This window comes from Charadrius vociferus, unplaced genomic scaffold, assembly GCF_000708025.1.
Source record: "Charadrius vociferus isolate BGI_N301 unplaced genomic scaffold, ASM70802v2 scaffold30, whole genome shotgun sequence".
NCBI lineage: Eukaryota > Metazoa > Chordata > Aves > Charadriiformes > Charadriidae > Charadrius > Charadrius vociferus.
The window spans coordinates 1,148,378-1,168,917 of record NW_009646636.1 but is presented as its reverse complement, the minus strand read 5'-3'; the positions used below and the strand labels follow the sequence as shown (position 1 = coordinate 1,168,917).

At 37.5% G+C, this 20,540-nt stretch overlaps 1 protein-coding gene across 1 annotated transcript in view; it reads left to right on the top strand.

Annotated features, from left to right (window-relative positions):
- The window catches only part of LOC104289900 (glypican-5-like), a 740,829-nt gene that overhangs the window by 121,477 nt on the left and 598,812 nt on the right, over positions 1-20,540 (top strand). The window contains exons 4-5 of the mRNA XM_009888931.1: positions 7,495-7,628; positions 11,781-11,906. Of these exons, the coding sequence (XP_009887233.1) occupies positions 7,495-7,628; positions 11,781-11,906 (260 nt within the window). The remainder of the gene's footprint in view (positions 1-7,494; positions 7,629-11,780; positions 11,907-20,540) is intronic.

Below are 20,540 nucleotides of genomic sequence, written 5' to 3'. Positions count from 1 at the left end.
CCTCTCACAAGAAGCAGTTTTGCTGAACTGCCTTTGAAGAGTTTGAACTGGCAGTGCTGTATTCTGGCTGCAGGGTGACTTGGCTGTGAACATTAGGATTTCCCCTGACATTAAGCCATTAAAAAAAAAAAATCATTTCCTTCCCTCCCACCCCCATTCAGGAGAAACTATTTTTACTGCCAGACTTGCTGAGTGTTAGTCCCTCATGAAAGGAGCAGCAGAATTAAAACCATTTAAGGTTTTAGCAGTTAAAGAGCAGAAGACACAAATTAAAAATATATGAAGTAACTCATTTAATGTGCTATTAGACTTTATTTTACAATCAGAACATGCAAAATTATGAAGGAAATCAGATAATTAAAAATGCAAGATATGAGAACAGTGTCAAAAACTTTTGCTGGAGCACTGATTTTGGTAGATGGAGCGATAGGAGGAGCATACGAATCTCAGTCACATGGAAGTTGTGGACTGTGCCTCCCAGAATCTAACAGCTTTGACAGCAGCTTTTTGCAAAATCATATAAAAAAATCCCCATTTAAAAAAAAAAAAATAATAATAATTGCAAACTCATAGCATTTTTGTCTCTTCCTTGGTCCTCTGTCTTGACTGTGGATTTCCCCAAAAAGGTGTACAGCAATGGCACTGATGCTGCGCTAGTGCCAACCAGAGCGGAATAATTAATTCCGTATCTCCAAGTTGTACTTTTATTTATATATCACAGAAAAGGCTTTTCCTTTTTTTTTTGCAACATGTAATCCTCTGTTTTTTCTGATGAGGCTACCACTGCCTTTCTGATGGGTCTGCATTTTGTATGTCTGTAATTCGCATTTATCTTTGCTCAATACCATCTGGTTGGGCGTGCAACAAACTATTACATTTAACAAGGTTGCTTTGAATTGGGTTGGTTATTTCTTGAGCTTGAAACCACTTCCAACTCTCTCTCAATTGAAAAATTATAAATACAGTTTTTCATCAATCACCTGAACTTTTAATTACAATTTTGACTAAAATTACTTTGAAAATATCATTATTTGACAAGTCCATTTAAGATTTGTCTTGTAAGTGATTATAAATTAAGCTTTTTATAATTTGTGTAAGCATTATTCTAAGTATCAGCTTTACTCTCTAGACTGTTGTTCACAACGTTGTCCTGGACTTCTCTTGCAAGTTCTGTAAAATGATTAAACTTAAGTATGAAAATTATAAAATTATAAGTTGCTGCTGTAACTCTAGAGCTTGCTTAGGGTTCTGGGTGCCTAAGAGGTATTGCCTGAGGCTGGAGACAACTAGTCACAGATAAAGAACACAAAATTGAGAAAGAAAACAAAGAAATAATACACAATTTCTGCATGATTGTCCTGTGTTGTAAACTCTGGTGGTACTCCACCGCTCTTTCCAAAGACAATCTCGTTAGTGTCTTTTTCCTTCTGATGGAAAAACGTCCTGTTGTACCAAATTCTTGCTCTCCTTTTCAGGCACTTGAATTTTGTCTCAGTAGGGAATACGTTAATCTTCCATGCACATGTGCACGCTCTCACATATCAAAATACATTTTTCTTTGCAACAGAAGTTTGATATTAAATAAGCAACTGTTACAAGTAGCGAACGATAAAACCCTGCTTAAGTGCTTGGAAATACTGAAATGCTGGTGCTCCCTCTTGTGGTTTAACTAGAAGAAGACAAGTCAGTGAAACTGGCACTGTGTGTGTGGATGTATTGGCTCCTGCAGCAGGAGCTCAGCTGGAGATTATTACGAAGTTAAAAGGAGAAGCTAATCTTACTTTGAGAAATCTTTATTTTCACCTGCTTAGATGATCAGAAAGTGCCAAACCCCTGTGTTGCCTGGTGACAGAGAAGCCATCCTCCCCTGTGCTGCTCGCAGAGGCTGGCTGGCAGAATGAGGTGTAAAAAAAAAGAGTATGCTGTGTTGGTCTTCGTTTTCTCCACTGTCTGACACACAGGCACCTACCTGAAAGTATTACGTATCCACTTGCAAAGATTAAATCTGAATCGAGAAAAATTCGTAATCATTTAATACATTGTTTTTCTGGATGAATATTTTGGGTCATTTGATTAGTAATCTGTTGCTGGAAATGCTTGTGACTCATCAAGGATGTGTTTCTCGAAGAAAGTATTCACTTGCGTATTCCTAGAAAATAAAAAAAAATTCACTAAACCACCTTTTTTTTTTTTTTTTGGTAACAATTGTATATTCAACCTGTCCCTTCCTCCCATCTCATTCTAGCTTTGTTTTAGAGTTATCAGACTTCAGCTGTCCATTTGCTCATGAGTGTTTGAGGGGATTTAACTGTGAGGGATGGTGACAAATTTGTGATCTGATAGCGAGAACCAAAAGCCACCTGACTAATCACTGACTAAAGCATGCATTAAATAAAAGCAGTTTTAAATGCCTATATGGACAACAGCTACACTGGTGGCTTACGGGTCTGAGAGACTGTGTCATAATCTAATGAATATTTGGCACCCCATTTACGGGTGATCCTGGTTATATATGTATCAAAAACTTACAGTGCTTGCTAAACTTACCAAAAAGAAGCATGAAGCAGTTAAACATAAAAGAAAGAGCAATTTTCAGACTCCAATTCTGGTTCTCAGCTAGAGCTGAGTCTAAGCACAAGAGGGTTTGTATCCAGAGAAGTGTTTTATTCCCTGTTACTCTGTGCACAGCAGTAAGAACTAGTGAATACAGACTACAGACACACTGCAAGACTAGAAGATGCTCATACTTTCAGTGTATTTCACAACAGCCCGTGAACCAAAGTGAAGCAGAGAGTCTCAGGATTCCTGGCAGAGTGGCAGCGTTTAAAGATTATGGCATAGTTAATCTTCGCGACTTGGCATATCTAGTTCGAAAGTGCACCACAGGACTGTGCATTCAGTTTGCTTCAGTCATTTGATGTAAGATCATTCAGTAGAAATGCTGAGGTCAGAAAGAACCATTTCTATAGTGGGAAAAACCCCCAAAGGAAGTGACTGATTTCTCCTATTGAGCATGACAGTATCCCACCATTATTGATAAGATGCTCACATCATTGTTCAGTCCTGTGTAGATGTAAAGGTTTGCGATGCTCCAGTTTTCCACACTGTAAGTAACCATAAGTAGACATTCTACAGAACTGAACCAAGCAAAATCAAACTGCCATAAAGTTCATGTGTGGCACTAATTGCAATTTAACTGCATGGTTATTACAAGAGCTTTTAATTAACCCAGTCATCATACTGTGGCATACAAATTGTGCATAATAGCAGCATGCTGAGTGTAATGACAATACTTTTGTCTGAACTGTGAAAATCAGGAGTTTTATCATTTTCCGAGGTTTCTTTTTATGCTCTTAAATATCATGCGGTATTTAAGAACATTTGACCAAAATTAAAAAAAAAAAAAAACCAAAAACAAACCCACCCTAGTAAGTTGCTGAGGCTTGTGTGTTTTGAAATTTTATAGCAGTCTTTAATTCTTCCTGAAATTCAGTGAGATGTGTAATTCTCTGCTGAATATTTTTGATGATTCTTCAGTCTCACTTTTCTCAGGGTATTTTCGGTTCCCTCTGAGAATCATTTTATACTCTTTTTTAGGACTTTGTGTTTGAAGCCAAGAAAAATGCTCAGTTTGTGGAAATATTCACTGGGAATACCCTTTCAGTGAAACTGGAAGATTGTAAGATTCTGATCAGATCGTAACATTCTGATCAGATACAGCTGCAAAATGCTCATTTGTTGGATCCCCTTCTCTGAAAATCACGATTCCAATCTGTGTCTTTCAAGACTGATGGTAATAGCACTGAATGAATTTTTACTTGGAAGGTTAATTTTGCAGCCCAAAGACTAATAATTAAGTAACCGTGTGGCTAATGGATATAGCTGTCCTTCAGAAAACATGGGAAATACAACTAAGTGGCATTACACTGATACCATGTGCTCATTCCTGGAGACCTAAAGAACGTGTCAAAAAAAAACCCAAACAAAACCAAGCAGACATTATTATGGAAAGTGTGTTTATCTATTTTTTAGACTATCATCAACCCTGTATTGGGAAATGAGGTACTGACATTTTGATTTTAAATTATTTGGCTCACATACAAAACAGGCACCTGAAGGCAAGATAAAAGTATATGACCTTTTCATCTGCACAAGTTTACTGAAGAAACCGGGTGACAATGAAGACTGGACCAGTGAGGGAGGCAAATGTACCTTTGGCATGTATATACAGTTAATGGTTTAAACATGGCATAAAAGTGACAGCCGCTGGTGAACAGCTGAAAAAAAAAGACAGATTGGGTTCAGCTGGGTGAGTGATACAAGTGCAATGTACCAAACACAAAAAGAAGAACTGACACCACATAAGGCCAATGGTCCCAGGGTCTTAAATATCGGAGCTGTGAAAAAGGTAACAGAGATAATGACGATATCATTGTACATGCTGAAGTAGCTCATCCTGCAGAAACTATGTATGAAGAAGTAAATGACTTTGCTAAAGATTGGTGAGCTGACCTTCAGCTGTGAAAGCTGTCATTAACAGAACTGAGTTCTCAGCAATATGGTTACTGTCATGCTCTTCTTTCTGGGAATGGCAGAGGTGTGTGGTGCTGTACAAACACTTTTTATCATTTAGCTAATGCTGTTTTCAGATTTTTCCAAAAATGGGTTTTGGAAAAAAAAAACTCTGTTCCTCAAAAGACATTTCAGATAATGACTGGATTTTTATGGTATTTATATGTATAAAGTATACCCAAGATTAATTTTTTAAGAAAGATTTTATATTTCAAACTAAGGTTTCTTTTTACATGTATCAGTGAATGCAAGTTTCCTGGTATTGCACAATGCATTTCTTGAGACGTTCACTCAAAGAGAATAAACAGAGGGAAAGGTCATTAAACAGTATTTTGAGGCAACTTCGAATACACGTAAAACAAATATCATCCATATTCCAAGCCACTATGACTTTAAAAATTACTGGTTTTCTTTATTTGTTCATTTTAGTCGGAGTAAAATGTAATGAGATTTTATTGTAAATTCAAGAAATATCAATAGTGTGGATTCTCCTGCCTTCCTAGTGGAGCTGAATGCATATGTTTTTTTCAGTTTACTGTAGCTGGAGCCATTTATTTTTTTTCTTTCTTTCTTTTTTTTCCCTGACCCAAAGGACTGCTGCTCAGGGTCTGTATTAGCCAGTGACTCATCTCCACCATGTTTCTCCTCCCCTTACAGGCTCCCACCGTGCAGTCAGTCTCTGGGAGTGCCTTGACAGCTGAGGTGCTTCTTTCAGATGTGCAAGGCACCTAAGACCTACAACAGCCTGCACATGTAACCCATGCTTGTCATGAGACAGAGCCTCCTTCCTAGACAACTGGATCTGACTCCTACTCTCTGTTAAACCCTTATTTTTATTCTTAATAAGACAAAGAGTTGTTGAAGAGTGTATGGTGTGATGGAACTTGAGGTAACCCAAACCATCAGTTGCTTTGTCCTAAAAGGTGATCAGAAGCATAATGCTCCCCGTGTCACATCAGTAAGCATAAGAGAATAGGAGCAAAGGGAGACAAGTAAAAGGACAAAAGCATTTTTTTTTCTGGTAGATCTACATTGTATTGGTATCAAGTGGCTGGTGGGATGGACTGCTGCAGAGGCTGGAGAAATGCAGCACTGAAGGGGCAGACTGGCACAAGGATAGGTGAAACCTAGAAAGACTGTAGAGACTTACGGGGGAAATGGGAGTCCAGTTAATCTGGTGAGGGGTGTGGGATAATGTGTTCTGAAGAAGAGCTTAGGGAGAAAATAGTGGGAAATGTGTGAGGGAGGTTTTAAACTGAATTTGAGGACAAGAACAAATGTAGTAAGATGCTCTCCAAGGAGACACTGCTTCTAGTAAGAAATGGTGAGGTGAATACTTCAAATGATGTTTAAAGTGTATCCCATTAATTCCCTTAAAGGACATTGACCGTATGTCCAGGGACATCTTGCATGTAAATTCGTGCACCTCATTTGAAGGGGATTCAAACTGTAACTTGAATGCCTAAATTAAGACATGAGAATTGCACCCAGAAAGGATTATTCACTTTCAACTTTACCCTCACTTTCAAATCGTAAGGTGAATGCTTATTCATATGTGGTAATAATGCTGATTCTTTCTTCTTTTGACTGGTCTAAGCATGTACGTTCAACGAGTCTTTCATTATGACCACTTACACCATGCATAACAACAAACTCACTCATCAAAATTAGATGTTCATTTTATTTTAAATTTTAAATGTATTTCTTAACTAAGACTACAGCAGTTCTTAGTTGGAAAGGCAGTCCCTAAGACTTGCACTTTTGTCTTTAATGTGCATGATGGTAACTTGAAACATGAAATTTATTTGCTTTCTCTGTTCTTACATTTGGGGATATAAAATACAGCAGGAAACAGTAATCCTTGCTGTATGACATATGCACCCTTTCGTCTTTCTCATGGTAGCATTTTGAATATGTTTCTGCTTCAAAAATTGGATCCCTGTCTTAAAACCAACAGCGATCTCCTCTCTCCCTTTTTCTTTTAAAAAAGTTGACTACCTATTGAAAACAAGTTTTCATAAATCACATACGGTGTTAGTTTTTCAGTAGTGCATGTGTGCTAGCTTACACAAGATATGTGCTGTTCAGTCTGCTTGCTATCGTGTCTGATGTGATCCCCAGCATTAAGTATCTCTTATTTAATAAATATGTATGGCCCTAATTATTTTTATTCACTGACTAGGAAGAATAATGAGCTATGAACATGAATTGGTACCCTCTATTGTACAAAATGCTCAGTATCACATTTTACAAAAAGGAAAATGGGAGGTCATGTGAATTTGTATCTATTGACATCTAGATCAGAAAGCAAGAGATATAAAATCCCTTGATATTTTCAACATCTATGGTCCGAATCATTAAACTTACATCTTGGATCATTAAATTTACATCTTGCAAAGTTGTAATGCAAGTTTCTACCATGCTAACTGTTCACTATATGCTCTGGGTAACTGTGCTGAACATGCCATAATAATTCATCAACCCTAAAAGAAATCACAAAGTTCAATGCATAATAAAAATGTGATTGAGGTATAATACAGAAAAAATGGAAATCTGCCACTGTTCACAACGCATCATGTTCTCTGAGGTTACTGTTACTGTCTGCATAGCAATACACTTGCCTTACAGGAAGAAAAAAAGCCACATAAAATACATGTAGTGACTTGCATATGCATCTGGTATTCCTTCAAAAGGAGTGATTTTGTTTGGGTTTTTTCTACTGTAAAGTGACTAGTTATGTGTTTACTACATTAATTATGCATATAGTGCTGAGAAGCATGATAATTAATGGTACTTTTCTTAACTTAATGTCCACAAAACTTTCTTTCTTATTAAAATGGACTTAAGCTGAATTGAGAGATACATAATAATTTTTGCTTAAGTGTGTTCTTTCCTTTTTCTTGTGGCTTTTTTCCCTTTTAGGTGAACAAGGTATGTGGTCCTCCTGTAAGGAAGCCTACGCAGTCTCCAGGTTGCTCCTTTGATCAGAACAAAGATAGTCAAGGATTTAAAGTGTTCTCAAGAGACAGTGAAGAAACCTTCACCAACAGAAGAAAGTAAGACATTAGTTTTACAGCCAGAAAGAAAGAATAAAGTAAGCCATTAATTTTACAACAGAATAGATTATATTCAATGCAATGGCATGCATTACTACAGAATAAGTAAGACTGCAAAGGATAAAGCATTTCGGCAACACAATCTGCTCTGTTACGTTTTGGAAAGAGTAATTTCATTACTAGATTTTGTTTTCTGAAGTAATTGACATATGACCAGAGTAATTTGGTGTGGTTTAAAGTATGTAAAAGAGTGGATAACATTGGTAAAATATGAATGTTAACTCTATGTGCCAATTTTCAAATGATATTCAACTTGCACATCAGCAAGCTTTATCACATCTGTGAAGAAGTGATTGTGACTTATCAGAAGACTATTTGTGTAAACTGATCAGATGGAAAAAAATGAATGACTGTTCTTACATACATTTCTACTGTGAAAAATGAGATAACTAAGCATTTGGGGCTAAATCTTGAAATCCTTGTTCAAACAGGTCCAGCTATTTTTTTTTTTTTTCCTCTGCCTCTTTTGCTAGTATATAGTGAATTCAGGTGACTGCAAAGGCTTAGAGATTTGATTTATACCTGGCTGAGCATTACAGGGTAAAATTTGTCTAACTGCGTAAGAGCTAGGTATTTAAGCTGCCATTATACTCTATGGAGAGGAGGACTCAGTTCAGCTGCCCACACAACTTCAAGCATCCAGTGCCACTTGAGGATGTCCTAGGGTATCCAAACTGATCTTCTGCTGCCAAGAAGGATGCAGGTGTTGTGTAAATGCTGTCATATATTCCAGCCTTCTGCAGATATCTTGGACAGCTGAGGACATCTCAAAGGCCAATCTATCTTTGGACAAATGAATCAAGTCTTTAATGACTGTAAGGAGTAATTGCACTGTAAGGAGTAAGGACGGTATTATATTTGAGACTAAACGCCCTATTATGCAAATAAAGTGCGAAGTTAAAATCAGAAATTTCCTTTCTATTACAGTGTTTGCTAAAATACAGAGAGGTTTTCAGTCCTCTTTTTCCTTTTATTTCAATTTACAGTGCAGAAGGAAACCGAAGTGAGAGAATTGCAAGGAATAATTGCTCACTCCTGATGCCTGGAGAAGAAAAAGTGCCTCTGAGCTTCAAAGGCAAACCATTCTAGTTAGGGCAAGGTCCTTCACGTTCCAAGTAGTGGAGAAAAAAACAACACCAAACACAGCATTTGGAGAACATTGTGGGAAGGGAAAGATGGAAAGAGGTGCAAAGCAGAAGTTTGCTTTAGCCAGCATAGAAGTTCATCAGGCAATACCTATTATACAGGCACACTTTCTCAGTTTGTGCAGCTAAGTGAGTTCTTGATGTTTCCTGATCGGAAGCCCTCTGCAAACATGAAACTGTATTCTAAAATCTCACTTAATCCAGGACTGTTGCATGTTTCAAAATAAGTGGTGTCTGGATTGACCTCAAGGAGGTTGCCCAGAAGGAGACCTCAAGGGGCATCAGAGGCAGTGGGCAGCACAGAGCAATGCTGTTTTCCCATGACTTCCCCCTGCCTGAGGTCCTGGAAACATTTTATGACATGCGACAGGCGCTACCACAAAAAGACGGTGCAGGAGGAAATTCAAGATCCACTGACATAGATTTCTGTTTAGCAACTTCATAGTTGATATCATCTTCATTTGCTGCCTCCTGGATCACCTCCTTCCTTATTAGTCACAATCGCTTTATGTTTCACTTTATATTCCCATGGCAACTGTAACAATTCCTCACATGGAAGAGTGACTTCAGCGATATGTTTGCAGCCTGCTTTTAAGGAAGTGCTGTTCTCCAAATCTAACTCCAGTTTATTTGCCTCCCATGTGGCTCCTGGCAGCAGGTTGCTCTCAGCATCTTTCACAGGCTTTAGCAGAAAATAATAGGCTTCTCCCAAACTGCATAGACTTGATCAATGACAGTTATCTTTGGGAAAGCAAATGAACAAAAAGTATCCATTAAATGTGTGACTCTGAAGTCTTCCCTAATTTCTTAATATTTTTCAAATGCATCTCCAGATGAAAGTTGACATTTCAAAGTGTGTGTTGGACAGCCTCTGCTTGAACTTTTCCTAAATTATTTTTACCATCAGACCTAAGCTGGTATTTTCTAGTACCATGTGGTAAAAGAAGAAAAGGAAATTTCTCTGTGCTATTTGCACCAAAAATTGTCAGATGAATTAAAAAATTTCTCAGCAGAATATTCCGTAGTAACAGACAAACTTTAAAGTATATTTTTCTCCAGAACTTAACACTGTAGACAGCTTTTAGCCAAAAGAATAAAACTGTAAAAAAAAAATAAATGAACATTTCCAAATAAACGATAAGAAGTATCTGCAGCTTCAACTGACTGTAATTACACATTTGTGCTCGGCTGCCTCTAATTACATGCTATCTGGTCTAGGAGATGATGATGTGAAAATTGACATTCATACCATCTGCCTTTCTAACTACTTTGGTCAGACATAAACAGGGGCTGAGATCAGTTATTACTTCTGTATTAACTTTAGCTTTGCCTCAGGATGTATTTACTAATAAACTGAATAACTGACCTTTCTGTTAGAATGCACTTTGTCACAAGATATTATGGAAGCTGCATTTATTTCAATTTATGTATTATACATGGATTGATTGTGCAGAAGAAGAAATTGCAACTATTTACTATGAGAGGGTTCTCTAAACACTAGTTTTCACGCAGAATGTAAACCCAAAGCATAGACAAAATCAAAATCAATGCCACTCAATGGGAAATGGAGGAAAATTGCAAACATACTGTGCACACTGGATACAGTTTTGGGGGTGGAGAAATACAAGATATGACTATTCGTGGTTGGGAGAGTGTGAATGAATCATATTTACATATTTAAAATATATTGTGCATAGACAATTATATGATGCATAGTTAAAACTGACCCTACCCGAGATTTTCAGAACTGCAGTTTTAGACTTAATAGGGCACTCAGACCACATTTAATAGGCATAGTAAATCTAAATCACTGTGGTTTGTGTAAAATATTTGCCCTACAATTACAAGAAAGAACACATGGCTTTTTAAATGACGGACTGTATATAATCACTCATGTTTTATCTGTTTTAATTTGGAGTAAACAATACTTAACAGTTTAATTCCTTATGCCTTTTTAGGTCTATGTCAATTAAATATAGAGAAACATGTAGAATATTTCTGTCATTTTTTCACAACTCCAGACACCATACAAGAAGTCAACATAAAGTGAAGCTTGTTGGCTTCCAGAGCAATGAATACAGTATTTGCTGGTGCCTTTCTTTGTGCCTGCGGGTCATAGATAACTCAGTATAGTGTTATGTTATAAACCAGAATGAATAAATATTTTAATTTTTCACAACAGGAATGGGTCTCCCAGGAAGAGATTTTCAATACATAAGCAAACAATTTATAAACATAAATATCACAATCCAATTTAAAACATACTAACTAAAAAGCCATTATTTGTTTTGATTTAAATACAAAACCTTATCATTAGCTCTGGGCATCTTGACAATTATTTAAAATAGCAATACATAATTTATAACCTACCAGTACAGCACATGATAAAACTGATGTCATTTTTCAGACAGGAATTTAAATATCCACTAAATATTTAACACCTACATCTTAAACCCACCTTATCTAAATCTTGAGTTGCTCCATAACTCTAACAAATACTCTTTGTATTCAAAACACTGTGTAGGGGAACAGTTGATAGCACTTTTGAAAAACAGGTGACAGTTGTATACACCTATTTTTTTTGTTTGCTATGCTCTTTTTAAACGTTTTTTGGTATATTTGTACAAGTGTAACATTGAAAACTGTATCACAGCTATGCAAGAAATTTTCAGGTTGGAGGAAAACATTATCTGTTCCAGAGCATGAGTAAAGTATTTTTTTTCACTTTGACCAATGAAAGTATTAGCTTTCTAAGTTACTGAAGTGCATCTGAGAGAATCAAACTTATCTGACAGGAAATTGACAAGTTGATTTAAAAAATCATTGGAACCTATGGAGAGTAATAGAATAAGTACTTTCTTTATCTTCTTGTAGAAACGCACAACAGCAGTACTGCTTAATGTTATTGATTGACACTGTCAATTATTTCCCGTGTTCCCCTGTGCAGAGAATTTATCAGCCACCTCCGGCTCTACAGAGCGTTTTACGGCGGCCTGGCTGATCAGCTGTGCGGTAATGAGTTGGCAGCTGCTGATGGACTCCCATGTTGGAATGGAGAAGATGTTGTAAGAAGGTACCTTTCTCACTCACTTTTGTAATTTCTTTTGTATTTTGTGTTTCTCTAAAGTAGCATCCAGCTCGAGTCAAGTACGTTGTTTCCCTAAGTATGTGTCAAGGTTAGTTCAAAAAACAAATCAGCATGAGTTTCCTTCTCTCAGACTTCACCTGTAAACAGTAAAAAAAAAAATCTCCCTGCATCTCTGTTTTGAGGAAAAAGAGAATTCTACTGTTCTCCAGACATTTCTCCTTCAAATTTACGGCACCTATACGTATACTGGAAAAGAAGCTATACTGGCATTTACAAAATACAGTTGGAGAAGGAGAATATGGATTTTTGTTTGAGCTTTATCCTTATAAAATGCTCCTTTTAATACAGTGTGTGTGATAACAGACTCATGTTAGTTGCTTAAAACTTCTCTGGCTCTGAAGAATGAAGTAAGCTCCTAATATATATGGTTTCTCAGGAGAGAGCTAAAAGTTGAGACACAAAGATAAAACATTTTAAGGGTGAAACACATGTATAGTTTTATGTATGCAGTGGCTTGGGAGACATCATTCAGCAGCAATGGCAAAGAAGAGATAATAATAAACTGCTGTGCTCCTGGATGTGTATCTCTGGAATCAATATATTTCACAGCTTACAAAACACTAGCATTTGTGGATGTCAGAAGGATTTTCAGAGAGCTGATCTCTGTGTTTTTGCTTTATTGCTGTCATCACCAAAACAAGTATTTTCCGAGCAGGAAGTCCTTGGGATGGCAGAGACCAAATTATTAAAAGGTTCATTGCAATTATTTTTTTAGAAAGGTCATGCTGTTAATACAGCATGTATTAGTAGTTGGTATCAAAGGTCATATCAGGGAAGGTGGCAAAAGGGTGTGAAGTGAGTTAGTAAAGTGGGAGACAGCTGGTACCAAATAGAAGGAGCAGTGACAGCCTGCACCTTCAGGTATCTCTGAAAAGGTTAGGTAGGAGCTGTAATTTATTGGTTAATGATACTTAAGGAAAAGTAATGGATAACCTTTCAACAAACAGCTACAGGTCTACCTTTCTTTATCTTCTTGGGTATTCCAATGTTTTGGCAGCGGCAAGCCCTAAAGAGTGGTTGACTCCCTTGATAGCTTCATTGGGAATCTTTGTCCTAAGGTTTCAATGATCTTCTCAAGATGACATGTCCTTTCTTTGAAATTTAATCTCAACTTTACCTCCTGACTTTTGTTTTGCTGCCCTTCCCCAAATAATTTATACTACTCCTACCAAATGTTTCAGTAACAATTTGAAGTTAAAATCTTGTACAGATTTTCTAAGAACAATGTTCTTCTAGCATTGCTTTTGTCTGCTTATAGTCATACTATTAATATATTTTTTCAAACCTATATTATTATATTATATGGCACTATTATATTTTAGTTTTTATCATATTATATTATTATACTATTACTATGTTTTTACTATAATACTAGGACAGGACAAGATAGAATAAGAATAAGAATAGGATACGATAGAATAGAATAGAATAGAATAGAATAGAATAGAATAGAGCAGAGCAGAGCAGAAAAGAACAGTACAGAACTATTTCAGTTGGAAGGGACCTACAATGATCACCTGGTCCAACTGCCTGACCAATTTAGGGATGACCAACTTAAAGCATGTTGTTAAGGGCATTGTCCAAATGCCACTTAAACACTGGGAGGCTTGGGGTATTCTCGAGGAAGCCTGTCCCAGTGTTTGACCACCCTCTCAGTAAAGAAATGCTTCCTAATGTCCAGTCTAAACCTCCCATGGCACAGCTTTGAACTGTTCCCACGCATCCTGTCACTGCATCCCAGGGAGAAGAGCTCAGCACCTCCCTCTACACTTCCCCTCTTTAGGAAGCTGTAGAGACCAATGAGGTCACCCCTCATCCTCCTTTTCTCCAAACTAGACAAGCCCAAAGTCCTTAGCCTCTTCTCATAGGACATTTCTTCCAGTCCTTTCACCAGCTTTGTTACCCTCCTCTGAATGCATTCAAGTACCTTAATATCCTTCTTAAATTGCAGGGCATGTATACTTTTGCCTCGTGTTACTCTGTCCCAGGTGCAGCATATGGCATTTGGACTTGCTAAATTTTGTGCCATTGATGATTGTCCGGTGCTCCAATCTATCTAGATCCTTCTGCAAGGCCTCTTGTCCTTCAAGAGAGTCAACAGTTTCTCCCAGTTTCATATCAGCAAACTTGCTAATGATGCATTCAAGTCCTGCATCCAGATCGTTGATAAATGTATCAAACAGAACTGGCCCTAGAATTGAACCCTGAGGAACACCGCAGGTGACTGGTCGCCAGCCAGATGTAGCCCCATACACTACAACCTTGTGAGCCCTGCCCTTCAGCCAGTTCTTCACCTGATGCACCGTGAACCTACTCATCCCACAGTTGGACAACTTGTCCGGAAGGATGCTGTGAGGGACGGTCTCAAAAAGCCTTAGTAAAATCCAGAAAAACTACATCCACCGCCTTCCCTTCATCCACTCGGCGAGTGACCTTATCATAGAAGGATATCAAATCAGTTATATGGGACTTTCCCTTTGTGAACCCATGTAGGCTGTGCCTAATGATTGCATTATTCTTTAAATGCCTCTCAGCAGTACTCAATATAATCTTCTCCATAATTTTTCCAGGAACTGAGGTTAGACTAACAGGTCTGCAGTTCCCTGAAAAACTACATCCACCGCCTTCCCTTCATCCACTCGGCGAGTGACCTTATCATAGAAGGATATCAAATCAGTTATATGGGACTTTCCCTTTGTGAACCCATGTAGGCTGTGCCTAATGATTGCATTATTCTTTAAATGCCTCTCAGCAGTACTCAATATAATCTTCTCCATAATTTTTCCAGGAACTGAGGTTAGACTAACAGGTCTGCAGTTCCCTGGGTCTTCCCTCATGCCCTTTTTGTAGACTGGAATAACGTTGGCTAGCTTCCAGTTGGCAGGGACCTCCCCATACTCCCAAGACCTTTGGTAGGTGATCTTCCACAAAAGGAAAGTCATTGTTCCCGCGCTTGTGGTCCTCAGGGGACCAGGCAGTCCAAGATCTATTAGTATTATTAATGACTGAGGCAAAAAATGCATTGAACACGTCTGCTTTTTCTTCATCCCTATTTGTTAGATGGCCATCTTCAGCAAGTATCAATCTAATGTTTTCTTTAGACCTCCTCTTGCTATTGACATACTTAAAAAATCCCTTGTTATCTGAAACAACACTGGCCAGTGTCAACTCTAATTGGGTTTTGGTCTTTCATGTCTTTTCCCCACACATATGAAACACAACTCTGTAATCTTCCTGTGAAGGCTGACCTCGCTTTCAGAGATCATACAGTCTATTTTTCCTCTTGAGGTCCATGAGGAGTTCCCTGTTCAGCCAAGCTGGTCTTCTGTCCCGCTTGCCTGACTCGCGACACAGTGGAATTGCCTACTCCTGTGCTTCTAAAAGGTGATTTTTAAAGAATGACTGGCACTTGTGGACTCCTAAGCCCTCAAGGAGATTCCCAGGGTACTCTACTAAATAGCCCCTGAAGAGCTTAAAGTTTTCTCTCCTGAAGTCCAGGGTAGCAACTCTGCTGTCCTTTTTTCTCATTACACGGAAAATTTTAAGTTCAACCATTTCATGATCACTGTGGCCAAGACAGCCACCTACCGTCACATTCCCCACGAGTCCTTCTCTATTCACTGATAGCAAGTGTAGGAGAGCATCTTTTGTTGTTGGCTCACTGAGTACCTGTGACAAGAGGTCATCTTCTAAAAAACTTCAAGAATTTCCAAGACCCGCTCATCACAGCAGTGTGATATTCCTGGTTGAAATCACCCATAAGGACAAGGGCTACCAATCCAGAAATTTCTCCTAATTGCCTATAGAATAACTCATCAGTGCTATCATCCTGGCTGGGCAATCAGTTGTAGACACAAACTACAACATCTCCTTTGTTTTCCATCCCCCTAATCCTCACCCAGAGGCAGCCACATTATCGCTAACTGTAATGATACAGTTTGATATCTGTACTATACTGTTTGATTTTGATTGATAAGAACTTCATTATACAGAAATGAAACATTCTACTTAATTCTAGACCATAATGTCTTTTAAAAGGAATTTCATTTGACTAAAAATATTTAATGAATGCGATTTATTTGTGGATCAGCCTAAAGATATCATTGGTGACAAAAGCACTGTATCTTAAAAGTAAAACCACTTTAATATTAGTTTAACTTATATACTCTTTACTAAATATTTTGTTTTCATATGTAGATTTAGGTATATATATTTATATTTTTGGTCTGTAAGTTATAATGCTAACTTCCTGAAAGAGCTGACATGTAGATTGCTGATTAAAATCAGAATTAGGATACTCTGAGTTGCTCTAGGTTATCAGCTGGAGCTGAGATCTGCAGATTAGTTCCTATATCTCAATACCTCTACTAGTACACTAAATATATTGTGGTACATATTCTCCTATTTCAGTAGCTATATGAAGGTGCTCACATCTGCCCTCTTCCTCCCCTTCATTTTGCCTTTTTACTCAGTCAAAATGTTCTCTGTTCAATTTTATTTGTTTATATTTGTTCTTTTGTAACTGAAGGGAAAAAAAAAGATGTTTCTTGAGCTTTGACTGAGATCAGGGGTTTTTTACTATTATTATTACTACTGAACTGTTAATCTAGGGAAAAATGGACACTCTTTGTGCTTAGGCATGTCTGTGTGCCTGCTATGAAAGTAAGGCACATGTGACACAAGCATGAGGGAGAGGAGCACACACATTGGGCATGTGATGCCTGGAGATTTCTCTTGGTTATGGAAAGTCAAACTCAGCCTCAGAAACACACTCAAACAAACACATTCTTCAAATTCAGAAACAAGGAGGTTGTCTTTGAGCAAGAGAGGCTCCTGATCTGCCCCACAGATTGTGCCTGGAAATGATGTTTGAAATGGATCAATGAATCAATCGACTAGCGAAGAGATCTAATGGGCGATGAGCAGCATCGGAAGTGATTGTGTTTGGGGATATTGTGAAGGGAAATGAAGATGTCAGGCTTTGGGAATGTGGACTGAAGGCAGTGAGCCTAAACACTGTGCAGGCAAACCAGATTAGAAGGCACTAATAACATGCCAAAAGCAGGGTATGCAGTTCAAAATGATCTTGATGAAACTCAGTCTGAGCCCAATTTTAGCATTTTGAGGAAAACTGTGGCATACTTGAAGAGTACTTGCAGAAGCATTTTGAGATCAATCGAGAAACTAGGAAACTCAGCTTACAAAAAAAGAATCAAAGAATTAGATTTGTTTAACCTGGAAAATAAAACCTGTTAGGAGAAAATACAAAGTGCAAACAGGCTGTTGCTAGGGGGAAGAAAAGTATCTGTTATCTGCTTCCATAATGGCTAGGACACATAGCAAACATTTAAAATATATTCTGATTAAATATCAGGGAGAGTTTTCTAGTGGTAAGGACAGTAAGGGTCAAAAATAGGTAGTTTTAGGGTCCAGCATCTGTCTGAAGGAGGATGTCTAAGAACAGGCAAGGCAAGGCACTGAGATATGATGCAGCAAAAGCCAATTTTTCCATAGAGATATGGAGATAAATTGGATAACCTCTTAAAATCTCCTTCAGCCCTCTGATTCTGAATCTAGGATTATCTAAATCCTGTGTTGCTCAACTTCTGTTGCCATGATCCCAGGATACTGTGACATTTTAGAAGCAATAATGACCTAAGCAGGCATCATCGCTTTTCTCTGTAAATACTGAAGAACACCTGAACCTGAACACTCACTTTCTTCTCTTTTTCTCCCCCACCCCCACTCCCCACATAGTAATAAATAAAGATATTGGTGTATTCATCTGTTCAGTGTTCCTGGCACAAGGAGGGGAGAAGTCTATATTGTTCAAATTAGTTAAATAGATTTTATCTGTTTTGAGATTCTTCATCATTTCTGTCTGGTTTTGCCTTCTGCTTAACACTCATGTGCCATAGCTGGTGATGACTGCAATTTTGGACCCAACATCGGAAAGTAATATCATAAGCTGCATAATGCTGGTGTGAGTGTATCAGGACCTGAAGAGATTGCTAAGACTGTTTGCTGTATCTGTGTTTCAAGCTGAAAGTAGCAATAAGCCCTGGCGATAGAAGATAGATATGTTTAAAAAAAATATCTTTGCAGTTCTTCTTTCTCCTTTTCTGTGCATTTTTCTAAAGGAAGTATTTCAAGATTTTAACAGCTGTAATATCATCTCTCAGATAAATCTTACAGCCTTTGCCGTCTCTAATAACATCTAAGAGATTATCAAGCCTGGATAGGAAAAGGTCAGAAAAAGAAAAAAAGGGTATTATTGAAATGAAAGCTTACTTAACAGTTTACATTTCATATGCTTCAACTGTTTCCTTTTCAGCTTAAGCCTTTTTTTTTCCTTTCTTTTTTCTTTTTTTTTTTTTTTTTAAATCATCATGTCATGGCAATATGACCCTTGATTCTGAAACTAGAAATCATTCTGAATCTAGCCTGTCACATGGTGTAGGCTCATGCTTTTACCAAAACTGAATCCCCAAATTCCTGTATTGATGTCAGACAAGACTGGTAGTGGGCAGGACTTGCAGGAGCAAGACCAGTCTCGCAAGGTCCACATCACTGCAGAATGAGGACGTCTCAGAGGAGTCTTCAGCCCTTCAACTATTTAGCCAATTGTGTGACTATAGTGGCTGGGTATGAAATTCAAACTTCAATTTTAAAGGCATAACTGAGTGCCACAAGGAAGTTCTTCGAATTTAGTGTTATAGGATTCATTACGTTCAGCGGAAAAAGAGGAATTGCAATTGATACGTTAATAAAGACAACTACCAAAGCATACAAGACCAATTGCACGCAATGGTTTAGAATGTCAGTGGCATCTTGGCATTAAAGCTAGAATACCGGGAGTTGTGCAAATAGACTGAGATTGTTCTCATTCATGAATGTAAAGTGGTTTAACTGACATTTATACAGTTTTGGTAGTCCAGAGTGCCTGGCTAGAATGTGAACAGAGGTGGATTAAAAATCCATAAAGGAGAGCAGAATATGTACCGTACGTCTTGCGACCAGTGATTCCACTGAAATAAAAATAGATGTGAGAGAAGAAAATAGTAAAATTATGTGCATTGAAGGATTCAAGAGTAATGCAGATTATTAAAAACAGCTAATCAAGTTTGGAAGGAAGAGTTTCATATGTAACACATATCTAAAGTATCCAAATTAAGAGGAATTAAACAGCATGATTGATTTTAATTGCTGAACAAGTTGTTAGAAAGTGATTATAATAAGCATCTATCATCTAATACATGGTTAGCTTTAGCACAGCTCTTAGACTAGGGAAAGGAATTTTCTCTTTTGATTCTTAAATATTCTGAAACAAGAACGCAATTCTGAATTCGTTCTTAGACAACAAAAAAAGATAAATGGCGACATAAGGAGATCTAATGCATTCCTCATAGTTTTCTTCTATTTGAGCTAGTCATCACTTTATAATTAGGCAGAATGTAAACTGTCATCAAAGGCACCACTTGCCACCTATGCAAAAGATTTTCCTGAGCAGCTTGATATAGGGGAACAGCCCATTACTGCTTTGCCTTATATACTATTGCCAACAAGGACCAGTGACAGACCCATAGAGAAAAACAACTGTAAATATGTGCTTCGTCACAGTCTGCAAATCTGGAAATGGCTGACCCAGAATTATGAAATTTCAGTCTTCCCATGAACTCATAAAATCTTAGCTCTGATAGCATTCCACATCAAACTAATCAGAAGTTTTCAGATACCAAAACACCGAGTCAACTTAAGAGGTAAATGGTGGATAAAGATATTTTTAGGCTGAATGTTTTGTAAAGAAAATGAAAATTAAATAAATTATTGAATCAAAATGCCTGAAATCTGAAGTATTTTTTTTTTAAATTGCTGCTGCCCCTTTCGGGCTGCTTGGATGTGAAGTCACCAGCGCACAACACCTGGGCTGTAATGAAAAATCAGGTCATCTGGCCTATAAGGACATGGGGTTCCAAAGGTCCTCCCTGAAATCAGGAGGATTTTTTCATTACAGTTAATACATTTTCATTTTGAAAACTGCTGACATCAGGATATATTTGATGACTAATCAGCAACACCATTGGTTTTACTACTTTGCCCCAATTGCAAATAATGTCTTACTGATCCTACTTGGCTTGTCACAAGACTGAGAGGGGCTTATGATAACTTCTTCTGTGTCAGTGTGGAAAACAAAAGGCATTTATACTTCTGACATCAACACATAATTGAATAATAAAAAAATAATTGTATTATTTTAGTTGCTGTTTTTCTGAAGGTAACTTTTAGTTGTCTTTCCTTTTGAGAAACCTTAAACATTATTTTTAGGTTAGCTTAATGAATTTGAGAATAGTGGAGAATATAATCTGAACTATTTATTCCAGAGAAAGGCAAAAATTAGAAGAAGGATATTGGCTTGATGATAGATTATATAAAAACTAGGTAGTTTATATAAAAACTGAAATTCAGATCCCTGTGTCAGTTGGTTTTAGGAGATCTGAATCTAACATTAGGGGAAAAACATGAAATGGCATATGATCCCTTTGTTCATATTAATTGTGG